General features: G+C 39.3%; 2 protein-coding genes across 5 annotated transcripts; one reads left to right on the plus strand and one right to left on the minus strand.

The window, feature by feature from the left end:
- Window positions 1-26: 26 nt before the first annotated feature.
- Window positions 27-3,804, minus strand: LOC131322364 (uncharacterized). 2 transcript variants are annotated; one of them, XM_058353661.1, is made up of 4 exons: window positions 3,674-3,804; window positions 1,788-2,132; window positions 1,213-1,721; window positions 27-327 (listed from the first exon to the last, which is right to left on the minus strand). In XM_058353661.1, the coding sequence occupies exons 1-3, from the start codon at window positions 3,737-3,739 to the stop codon at window positions 1,233-1,235; spliced, it is 900 nt and encodes a 299-aa protein (XP_058209644.1). In that variant the 5' UTR covers window positions 3,740-3,804; the 3' UTR covers window positions 27-327; window positions 1,213-1,232. The 2 variants fall into 2 exon arrangements, with proteins under 2 accessions (XP_058209644.1, XP_058209645.1); XM_058353662.1 differs by having other exon boundaries at window positions 1,788-2,153; window positions 3,674-3,777.
- Window positions 3,805-5,241: 1,437 nt separating this feature from the next.
- On the plus strand, window positions 5,242-7,774 carry LOC131322365 (uncharacterized). Of its 3 annotated transcripts, XM_058353666.1 has the most exons (4): window positions 5,242-5,719; window positions 6,017-6,066; window positions 7,260-7,344; window positions 7,522-7,774. In XM_058353666.1, exons 1-4 carry the CDS (start codon window positions 5,332-5,334, stop codon window positions 7,566-7,568), a joined length of 570 nt encoding a protein of 189 aa, XP_058209649.1. In that variant the 5' UTR covers window positions 5,242-5,331; the 3' UTR covers window positions 7,569-7,774. The 3 variants fall into 3 exon arrangements, with proteins under 3 accessions (XP_058209649.1, XP_058209647.1, XP_058209648.1); XM_058353664.1 differs by lacking the exon at window positions 6,017-6,066 and having other exon boundaries at window positions 5,280-5,719; XM_058353665.1 differs by lacking the exon at window positions 7,522-7,774 and having other exon boundaries at window positions 5,290-5,719; window positions 6,017-6,092; window positions 7,260-7,326.
- The last annotated feature ends 4,741 nt before the right edge of the window (window positions 7,775-12,515 follow it).

Below are 12,515 nucleotides of genomic sequence, written 5' to 3' on the forward strand. Positions count from 1 at the left end.
CCTCCATGCTACATTGCAGCTCTAAATTTCCTCTAAACACAACTTTCATTCATAGAGAGAAGAAATATGGTAGTAGAAAAGCTCCGAGTCTTGTACACCTGGATAAAAAGAGAGGCCTAGTTGTGCTACAGATGAAGAGAAACATATACACATTGCTAGGGGCAGCTAACTACTGATGCCAAAAAGGAACTCCAACAAAAATTTGCCCAAAAGTATTAGCTACCCTGTTGGCCTCTATTGCTAAAATATATTATAGGCTGATAAAACCTGCACAAAAGGTCTACGTAGTCCTGGAATAGTATCCGGTGTTGTTCACTGCAAGTGCCCCTGCAAAAAGAATTCACCAAGATCAGGGAAACAGTTGCAATATAGGTGGTTTATTTTTTGATGTTTTCGTGTTCACAATTCACTCACTAGTCTGCAAGTAAAACTTTTTCTTTAAGACAAATTTCCCATACTTCATTTGATATAGTACTCAGGTTTGTTATCATTCGTGCCCATGTGCTAGTAATAGAAAGGTAATCAACTAATTCTATCAAAGAAATGGTGATAGTTGATATCATATGTTGTGAAGTTCTGGTAGGTCTATACTAATAAATAATATCTGCCAAAACTGAAAATGGCTGGCAGAGACCGATTACCATGGAGTATCATGTAAAGCATTAATGTACAATTCAGTTTCTGTCAAATGTGTAAGCACAATGCAAACAAAAGAACATGGATTTCTCTCCTCTTTTATCGTAAACCAAAAGGCAAACTTAGTGTTGATCCTATCGCATCACTTGATAATTCCAACCGACATTCCTAAGCTTAGTTTGACTATTCCATGTAGAACCTGTCATGTAGTCAGCAGTCCTAACATCATTGCCTTACGGCTCTCCATCACACAATGCCAGCTAGGCTTCGGTTGCAGTTCACTAGGCATCATTCTACAATTTCTACTAAGCCTTAATGCGACGGAACCAAACTTCCATTTCAAAAACCCTTAACACAGAAAGTATTATAAGCCTAGACAAGACTCACAGTGCAAACAGTGAAGTTTTAACCTCAACCATACGTAAAATGCAGGGATGCAACCAGTTTTTGCTAACAACAAATGCACCACACTCACATCTGATCCTGGGAATGAGAATACACATAAGCATCAAACTATAACAAAAGCATTATAGCCCATTTTCCTACCAAAAAAGAAAAGAACCAACAATCAAGTACCTTAACACTTATCTTTTGTATCAACTAACACTGGGGAGCATGGCCTTCAACCAGGTTAGGCGTTTCTCAGTTTTCAATGACATGAATGTCTTTCTCCAGGTTGGGTTTTTGAACAGCTCCATAGCACCATTGTAAAGGTGTCGATCAACATCTTGCATTCCATTTATAACTGTCATGCAGCAGCCTGCAGAATATGGGTCATCCTTCTGCGCACTTGCATCCTTTTTTGATTCAGAAATAGTTCTGGGGTCCGAAGTGGCATTTGCTTTTGGATTATCTCCCTTAAGACTCCTCTTGTCCAAGCTAGATGGTTGTACCCGCTGGCGTTTGTTGCCTCCATCTGAAATATTAACATTCACCCTTGTCTGCAAATTGCTGCGGTTGCATGGGATATGGTCACCAGCTGAGTATGCATGTTCTCCGGTGGCTGTCGGCTTTGTAAATATCGTACAAAGCTCTTCATATGTTGGGCAGCCCCATCTCCGGTATGGGGCGATCTCAGGATGCACCTATAAAAGCTCTTTTATAAGGTGTAATATGTCAACAGAAGAGAAATACTCGGAACTAATGCGTACCTCAATGTATTCCTTCCACACTCCATCATCAACGTCAACCATCTTTCGACGATAATCCCAACCAAAGCCACTATGATTATACAACGGTTTCACTATGCGGTAGCGTTTACGCAATACAGCCAGGTGTTGCTTCAGCTCCAGCTTACCAAAGTTCAAGCCAGTTTCCTTGTTGAATTTTGTGCATACACGATCCCATGCATCATCTTTAAACCCACTGGGTATCACGTCCAAATGATCTATCATTTCCTCGATCAGCAATTCCACAAAACTCTTCTCCACGCGTGCTGGCCAATTTGGCCTTGACCAGACATCATCTGACGGATCCTGGCTTGGTTGATTATCCATCTAAATTATGCAGGAACATAGCTACAGTTACACCATTTACTCGAGAAAAGCAGACCAAACTCCTGACTTCGAAAGCAAAGCCCAACAAAAAGACCAAGTATGCAAATGCAACAGAACACTTTTGCACCTATTCGCACAATTACATAATGAAACACAACTCATTTTGGTTGACAATAACTGGGAAACCAAAAATAGATATTTCCCCCAACTCTAAACAATCTTTGCTTGACTGTCCTATTTTCTTTACGCAAGCCATACCAGAAAATGGAAATATAGTTATGCAGTCAAAGGAACAGGACAACAATATTGCAAGTTGCAACTACTTGATCATACTACAAAGGCAGGACCAGAGAATGGAAGGTGATATTCGTATTAAAAACTTGAAAGCACGAAACAGACTGTATTGTATGTGTGCGCTCTCTGTGAAATACAACCAACGCCAGACTGCAGAACATTCCTACCGATCCCACCACAGCAACTTTTCTGCATAGCCAAGTTATTGTCTAATGCTATCAAGTATAAACTCATCCTATCTACACGTCTGCATATAGGGAGAATACCATTCTGCTCCTTTGAATCTATGTACGTGACACTATCTTCGATATGCTAGAAAATGTGTGAAGGATTCAAGTCCCACGTCAGGTAAATAGTAAAAAGGTTGGACCGTAATATACAATCGGGTGGGTGGCTCACCACTTATTACAAGGCTTAAGTTTTTTAGTGGATATGAGTCATTCAATGTATATTGGGCCCAAATGATGTGATGTGGCCTATGTGAATACTACCCAACGGATTGAGCCTACCACGCACATGGGGAGGAGCTTTGTGGACAAGACTCGTAACACAACAACAAAACTGTACACCACAAATTACTTCAGTTTTGTACTCTCTCTGACCCTTTTTAACAGTCTCGCTTCGTAAATCTAACTTTTTATAGAAGCATCATCATTACACTCTTAAAGTTATAACTTTCTATATTTACTCTCTATGGAGATATCATCATTATACTTTTGCTCATTAATTTTTCAAAATGGAATCCACTTTAGAGGCAAAATGGAAAATGTATTAATTTTTATCCACTAAATTTACAAAAATGGATACTTTAACAAGGGACAACCCAAAATCCTAAAATGGTTGACTCTAAAAAAAGGATGGAGAGAGTATTTCACAACTCTTAGTTACCGCAGTTTTATGAATAATGCTTCCAAATTTTATCCTGCATCTGTTCTTCATCTCCTCTCAAACGCTTCAATTTCGAATAAGAATTAGGGGTTTGGTCTCGTGATGTTTTCATAGCGGACCAATATTGGTTGAGCAAACCTTCTTCAAAACTCGAATGAGACAAAATTATCCCATTGAAAGAACAAGAAGAAAAAGGAAAAAAAACCGATCTTCGACGGCCTTAAAACAAGAGCCCTAGATATTAGACAAAAATAGTAACGAGATTCTTACACAAAATACCGTATATGCATGTATCGAATCAGAAATGGATGTAATAATTTGATCCTCGGCAGGTATCAAAGTAAAAGGGGATGACAAACCGCATTTGGACGGCCGACGCCTTGGACTGAAGACTTTCTTCGCTTCGTCGGACGCTTGTCAGCCATTTTCCGGTACGAATGGCAGAAGAACCGCAAAGCAATAAGGACGGTTCGAGATTTCAACTGTGGATAAAGATACTAGTACTTTACTACTACTACTGTAGTAGTACTGTATTCGGTTTGGCGGGAAACCGAGGCGCCAAAACGAATCATCACCCAGTAGAATGTCAAAATTAGAGTAAACCCTCTAACTTTCAAGAAATTACCCAATGTTGTGGTTCCCGGGGGCGTTTCCACTAAGTTTTTGGTAAAAAAAAACGTAAGCCATTTTATCATTTTGTTTACACTAATCGATAACTTTTTAACTCATGTACTCATCTACAACTTATTCACTATCGAAAATAGCTGACAATTTGATTGCAACAAGTTCTTTCTCAAAACTTATTCACTACCGAAAACGTTTGTCAATTCAGATGGAGTAGTAAATGTTGTATAGACTCCGTATTTGTTCACAATCCTTGGCCAAGTTCTTTCTCCAATTTACGTTTGTTCACAATCAAAACTTGTTACCTGTTTTTTTATTATCCATTTAAAGTGATGCTAAGATTAACAATGTGAAATCTCACGTTAGACCATAATCAAAAGTTCATTTCTAAGTGAGAGGGGGAGAGAGATATTTGGAAATAAATGAAAGTGAGTGTGTCCATTGATAGTTATGAAAGGAGATGGAAAAAGAGAGTGTGTGCGCGCCATAATAGTCCTCTGTTTGGCAAACTCGGAATTTGATCAAATCTCTTTTTTTTTTCCTAATAGAAACAGTTAGAAAGTTATCTTTAGACTGAACTATGTCTAATTTTTGTTTTATTTTTCGGCTACGAGAAATGGAAAATTCAGATTTCATACATCCGTAGATGACCATTGCTTTCGGTACCATATAATTAAATTGAAAACTCCGCCGCACCTATGTCAAATTTGCGATCAAGGTCTCGTCGAATGCTACAAATGCATAAGAGTGCGTTTAGCCCCGCCAAATGATTAGAAAGATTTGAACTAGCATTGAACGATGAAATTTTTCCAACCTCTTGTATTGGAACAGTATAGAAGAAGGATGATGCTACAGTGTTTCCGGTCATTTTGGGGACACCGTAACTTTTTGCATAAGTGACCATTAAAAGCATAATAAAAATTAGTGATGTGCATAACCAAAACCTTACAGAGGCATAACCCTCAAAATTCCCAGACGTTTCGGAAATTTTGGGAATTATGCCTTTGTAAGATTTTGGTTATACACATCACTGATTTTTGTTATGCTTTTCATGATCGGTTATGCCAAAAGTTACGATGTCTCCAAACGACGGATGGACACCGTAGCATTTTCCATAGAAGAACGGGGATACAATATGAGGGTTACGGTGGTGAATCAAAGTGCAAAACGATAAATAAATAAAAAATTGCAAAAATCACTTTTCTAAGCTTTTTTATGTGGTTGGAGCTGAAACCTTAACGACCAACCGAATCAATTAAGCCGACGTGGTTCAATTTCGAACACTGCAGTGTGCCCCCTCTCTGTCACCGCTCGACTACAACTTCAAATACAATTGCGTTCGGAGATGTTCGATACAAATAAAGTTGTGTCTGGTGTCATTCGATGTGCATGAATGCATATACATCGAACGGCTCCGGACGAAATTGTGGTCGAGAATTGCGTAGGTAGACTTTCTCTGAAAATCAGTTTCGCCGTCGGTCAAAAACCAGAGAGAGAGAGAGAGAGAGGGAGAGGGAGAATGGAGGGTTCAATTTGTGCAGGCGTGTTGATCTCTCCCTGCGCCAACACCATCTTCCACAGAGGCGGAGTGGTCATAACTGAGCATTCAAAATCTGGAACTTTTAATCTCGTTACCAGAAACCCACACAAACAAAATCCTTTCATCATCAAAACGCACCTTTACAAGACGTTGACAACAACGGCGGCGTTTAACGACGTCTCGGCTGCCGTAGATCCGGCGCAGGCGGAGATTTCCTGGCAAATTGTTGTCGGCGCTCTTGGTACTCTCTCTCTCTCTCTCTCATGGGTTGTTCCCTTTTGAAATTTTGTACTCCCTCCATGCCAAATTGTTTGTTTGGTCCACAAAACGATATCTTAAAAATAATACAATTTTTTTTTCAAACTCTTTTTATAAATTAAAAATACTCATTGATATATAGTAAGTTGCTGAAAAACTTTTAATTTTTTCTTGCAAAAATTATATTATTTTTAACATTCCGTTTTGCGAACCGGACAAACATTTTGGGACGGAAGGAGTATCTCTTTTTGGTAGAGTTAAAGCCTGTGTAATTGTGCAGCTGGTGTGACGCCGTTTGTGGTTGCTGGGATTGAATTTAGCAAACGAATTGTGAGTACAAATTATTATGATACATTGTAAGCACGGATTAGATACACTTGCTGTTATTATTATCTTGATAAAGGACAGCTGGTGCTGCAAAAGAACCAAGCCAATCGTGAATGGCTCGGTGTTTGGCTCGTTGGAGCTCGGTTTGTTAAGTTTTTATTGCGTTCGAACTGGCGAAAAAATTAATAAACAAGTCTGAACATTAGCATGCTCGGCTCGGCTCCATAATGCTCGTTTTCTTTTAATGGAGGGAGATTATATTACTTCTTATTAATTCAAAATAACTATGATTCTGTGCAATACTCAAAAACTATAGTAAATTGTATCAGTTTTTCAAAATAGAGTCTTTTTCTTGTAGCTTATATACATATAAGACACATGCACATGTACAATCAAAATTTCCTCTACTATGCAAGTATAAATATATGTTTGTGGTTGGCTCGTTAAGGATCGTGAACAAGTTTGAGCTCGAGCCAAGCTTCGACTAGCTCGACTCGTGCTCAGATCGTTAAATTTTCACTATGTTCAAGCTTCAGCTCGAGTTCGCCAAAAATTTAATAAATAAGCTTGAACACAGCACAACTCAGCTCAGCTTGGCTCGTTTACAGCCCTAGGGACAGCGAACATTGAGAATGAAAGATAAAATTTGTAACAAAAGATTGATGTAAATCAGTTGGGTCTTTACTTTAGACTAAGTTTCATTTGGCCGGTTTTTTCGTGGAGTAAACATCAGCCCAGTAACTAACTACTAATACCAGTTTGAATTCTTCAGCTTGAATTGTATGGGCTTCATTGCCTTTGTTTTCACAATGTCAATGCGGTGATATATATCCATTTATATGACTCTTTTCAAAGGCTAAGTTGAGGCTTGCCTCAAGGCTCACATTAAGGCTAGGCTATTGAAAAGCGTCTCAGGGCCTTCGAATTTGTGCCCGACCCTCCAAAAGCTTATTTGCTTTGGGGCATTCCCCCAAGGTGCGCCTTTTTGGCATTTTTACTCATTTCGGCGTGTGCATTTTTTCTCATTTCAAATGCTTACGCCTCAAGCCCTATGCTTCTTCTGATAAGCTATGAAACACCTCGCATTACGCATTTGACTCTAAGAACTTTGATATAAACGTTTCTTGTTCTTGTATTGCTCATGGATCATCAATACTGGTTTGCGCACTGAAATTCTTATACTGTTTGTATGACAGATAGCTCAGAGAAGGTGTGGAGTATGTGGAGGCTCAGGACTTGTTTTGAGAGACAAAAAGTACTACTTCCGCTGCCCTGGATGCGGTATGATTACATAAAACAATGTTCATTTGTGTTTTTTGCATGGGTTTGTGTCACCGTAACGTCAGTGTATTGCTGTTCAAAATTGCTTCTTCGATATCAAATATCAGCTGTCGATAAATTTCATTTCCTGCTAAGCTGATTATAAGCATTTGCTTCTCCTTTGGGATTCCCTGGCAGGTGGATTTCTTCCTTGGCAATCATGGAAACGATTCTTTTCTGGCTGAAGTCCTCTTTTCTCCCATGTTATAATTCCCAAAGGTTACCTTGTATCGATTCCTTCTGTTCAATACGTTTGTGTTAAGAAAATGTGATTATGGACCGTGGGTTGGATGTATACTTGGTCTGTATGATAAAATTGCCACCAACTTAACAACACCGGAATTGTCAAAAAACTGTTACTCTAAATCAGAAACATATACCATTTCATTCATAATCGACTCAAGGAGACCGCGTGCCATTTCATTCATAGACTCAAGGAGACCGCATGCGAGCTCAAACTTATTTGAAATAAGACGAAGATTCTTGTGTCATATGCCTATCCTCATCTGTTGAAAAAGGTTCTTTATTGGTGCGCTTGCTAGTTGTTGGGTAGCTAGTTGCTTCTTGCTGCAAAGGCAACGCCAGCTATACCGGTGGAGAACTTGGAGGGATCAGGGCTACTGAATACTACACTAATGGTTAAATTGACACTGTCAATTAAGTATTTGATTGTCTTTTTCAAGCAAGCCTTTGGTGGCCTAGTGCACTGCTTGAATCAACTATGAGAAGGTGGAAACTCCGGCTCAGTGTACTCTTCTTTCAGAAATGAGGAGGTGGAAACTCCGGCTCTCTCTACGAAGAGAGGTTATTGAGTGCTCTTAGAGCAATGCTCCACACTACTCACAATACTCCACATGTCATTTTGTCTCCTAAAATACCAACACAAAAGTCACGAGTCCCGCAATATTTATCAATCACAACGCACTACCACGTAGCCTTGCTTCAAGAGCATTGTATAACTTTGTCCTCTATACGGCTTGAGGAAATGGCATCGAGGTTCTGCCTATGGCGGCAACACATTATTGAGTGGCGGTGCCCACTTATGGGGTCAAATCAATACGTCCAAAGAAAAACTAGTACTATGAGAATATCGATCGTATGAGATTGTGACTAGAAATGGTACCTGCCACGTACCTATCAATCGGTTGGGTAGTCTAGAGTCGAATTTCCACCACCCCACAAACCCAACTGTACATTTTAACCAACCTAGTTTGTCAGCTAAATGGTACACCATTGGGAAACATGCATTGACTTGGACGCATTGAATAGCAGAAATAAAGGACTTTAGTGCACTTACATGGACCCTAGTCTTCTTATCCCCTTCCTCCCTCAAGAGTTCTATTCAGTTCAGAATGCTTAATATTTATGTTTTTTAAGTCCATTCATTTCTGGCATGCTATAGGTCATGATTTTTTTATGGAGAGATACCGGTTCATGGTTAAATTTAACCTTACGGCCGGGTTTGATCAGTTCAGATATAAGAGGAAGCCTTTTTTTTTACGTACGCATGACGCCAACGATTGGGTTTGCATGTGATTTATCCTCCCTCTTAGACGTTCGTAAATGCGGGCTAAACTGGGCACGCTTTTTTGGCTATTAAGATACCGTCTTGTATGTTAACTTCGGATCAGGACTGATATGAAATATAAAATGTGAATTCCGTTTACGTATGGTATCAGTTTTTTGTTTTTTGTTTTTCCTTTTGGTTTTGCTTAGCGGTACGGGGACGAGGAAAATTCAACAATAGGATTGTTCGAGCGGGAGCATGACATCAATAAAGATTTATCCTCCGAGCCTGCAGGTTTCATCAAATAACCCTTGCTTTTTCTAGACATTTGTCCAGTTTGTCAACTTTAAATCTTTGGAATTAGTTAAGATATGCGTAAACTAGTTTAGACTGTCAAATAGCCCCCGTTATTGAAAAAGAAAAAGGGGAAGGGAAACATGTGGGTGCAAAAACTGGAACCTTCAAAATCTGGAGCCTTCTGAAACTTGAACAAACTGATGGAAACCGCTTCGAGTCACGTTACGTCATCGCTTTCCGAAAACAGTATTCGCCCCCACCAATTGGTGTGCACCGGGTTACAGCGAATCTGTTCTGAGGATAAAACAAAGCCCGATCAATGATCTTCTGTCTGCGTCCGCACAAACGAAGGACATACAGAATACCGAGCCTAAGAGAATCAATTGAACCAAGGACTGTTAATTCCATTTCTGCAGAATAACGAAATAACAGCGTAGAAAACAACGAGTCAGAGAGAGGGAGAGTTTCTGGATTTTTTTTTTTTTGGTGTATAGAATGACTTAACCATTGGCCTATTTATAGACTTATAGGCACCCTTACGTGAAAGGATGTGTGTTTAGTAAATACACATTAGAAAAGGTATGTCTTTTGAAGACAAATAATCAAGAGAAAAGATCATGCCTTTTAGTAGGCACCCTTTCATGAAAATAATTAATTAGGAAGGGTCATGCCTCTTAGAAGCACCCCCATGTATCACATTCCTTCCTAACAATCACACCCCATTCTAATAATCACACCCTAAGTTAATAGGTGTTATACCTATTCATATAAAGTCATACCCCATGTGAAAAGGTGTCGCACTTTTTCACAAATAGCCTCCCGCAATCTTTTATTTTATTTTAAAAAAATCTCCAACAAAACATTCGACATGGTAAAATCAGGAGTGAAAACTACACTCCTCCTTAAATCCCATGGAATTCTCACCCTAATCGTTGGTCAGTCCTTATCCAAGCATATCATAATCTTGGAATCTCTGTGCTTTTATTGACTATATATACATGCTTGATTTAACTTTTATACTATAGTTTGAAACTTGACTTTGCACCAATTCAACTGTACTAATAAAGCCAAATCACCTTCTTCTTTTTTGTGGTCACGAATTGGTAAAGTCATTTGCATGATTACTTTTGAAATTGTAGTACTCCTCTCAAGACTTATTGTACACAATGGTGATGGAACCATCTTTGTTTGATTCATCTGTTGTTTCATCATGTCACTGAGTGGAGTTTTGACATTTTGTACATACTATTATATATGACATAAATCCAGGTTGTCGCTTTCCATTTACTACATAATTTGAATCTTTCTGATCATTTGCAAAAGCGGCCAAAAGATTTTTCATTTCATCTTCAACAACTGGTTCATGTCACTGTTTTTGTTGCTTTTCATACCTCTGTATCTATGAAGAACCGACATCTCTAGAGGTCGAAGTATTGCAATGTCGAACACGGAAACACGTACAGGACATGCCACGTGGCGTGTCCCATAATTTAATATAAATTTTTTAGGCGGACACTGATGGGACACAGTAGGGGCCAAACTGTAATTTTTTTAAAAATTAGGGGTTAAATTGTAATTTTAACAAAAAATTGGGGCCAAATTATAATTTTTTTAAAATTTCAGGGTGCCATACTATAGTTATTTATTTATTTATATAAATAAATAAATATACACGTGGCGTGTCCCCCGCTGTGTTCGTGTTCCCATTTTTTTAGAATTCCCATGTCGATATCCGTGTCCGTGTTCATGTCCGTGTCAGTGCGACGGTATCCGTATCGGTGCATCATAGCTCTAGTTTGATACTTGAGTTATCAAAAAAAAGAGACTCCTGAAATCACAAAATGTGTACATATAAGCTTATCGAGTTGAGTTTGAGTTGAGCTAAATATATAGGAAAGCGTCCCTAAATTATCTATACGGGGGACTATGATGAGCCAATTCATTAAACTTTTGACGTGTCGAATTTCGACTGATTAGTTTATTTTCACTAGCCTCATCTTTGGAGTGGTATAGTAGGAAATTAGTTGGTCAACGACAGTGAATGATTAGTGCATGTCTATTCTAAGGTTATCGTGGGATTGAATTATAAAATTCAAATCGAATGAAGGATACATCAAGCCAGCGTTAAATTGATCCGAGCCCTGTCTTTAAGTTATATAAAAGCTCTAATATTCGTAGTAGTATCGTTTATTGATTTATGACAACAGCATGACTGGGGTGCTGATGAATTTTGATTGTGTGATCCTAACAACCTTTATACCATGTGCCGACTGGAAACAGTACTGTATATAATAGTCTCAAAGGAAAACAAAATAGTAGAAGCAAATTGGCTAGCTGAATCCCAAGGCTTGGACACAGACACTGAGGCACCCCCTGCAAGCAAAACCTACGAAACGCTTAGATTAGGAACTAATCTAAGTTCAGGTAGTAGAGAATTCTAACGAACCCCCAGTTCAAACCCACAGTAAACATAAAGCACAACTGAAATATGGAAATGCAACAACAACTAAGAAATAACAAAAAGGAGAAATACAGCTCTCCTGCCGGAGCAAAACCAACTGGTTGATTCACCCATGATGCCCGAAGATCTGCATGCTCCTTTGTCAGATCGAGCCACTAAAGCCGAACACACCACGAACTTATACCCACCGCCGCACACCGACGGATCTGAGGGAGCCTCAGACCAACAATGCTTCGAGGAGACCGAACCCCGGCGATATTATTCGATCGCCTCCTCTACCCTCCAGATCCAAGGAAAACTCGAACTGGAACACAACCGAACTGGGGAAACCAGTCGGAGAAGAACCGGATACGCCAGAAAAAAAGAAAAGGAAACCCAAACCCATCTCACCCTTATATAGCTCCCCCCTATATCAACGCTCAATCTCATTGTCCGTTTCGACAATCAATGGTCTGGATTTTTAAAAACTCTTTCAGGTAAGAGTTAAACTCTTCCTTGGAAATTTTTTTTTAAAATTCGGACCGTCCAAAATGAGAGAGGTGAAGGGAACGGTGAATGAGAGCGGGGGTAGACTTTGTTTTCCATATAAATATTCTGCTCGAGATTTTTCTAGACAGTCATCAGATGGGAAAAAAAATGGTCAATTTTGGCTTTGGGTAGGGTAGCGTTGAGCAGAACCCCCAGAGAAAGCCCTGCATATACGGTGGCGTAACCGTGGGGAAATTAAAGTCAAAAAGTATTCAGTTCTACCTTTTGTATTTTTACCCTTAACGAAATCCAGTCTTTCTATTTCACTGTTTCGAACTTTAACATTCAAAGGGTCGACGCATCATGCACGTGAGCGGGAGTGAAAGCACGAAAGCGAAA

The sequence above is a fragment of the Rhododendron vialii genome, chromosome 4a, assembly GCF_030253575.1.
Source record: "Rhododendron vialii isolate Sample 1 chromosome 4a, ASM3025357v1".
Taxonomy (NCBI): domain Eukaryota; kingdom Viridiplantae; phylum Streptophyta; class Magnoliopsida; order Ericales; family Ericaceae; genus Rhododendron; species Rhododendron vialii.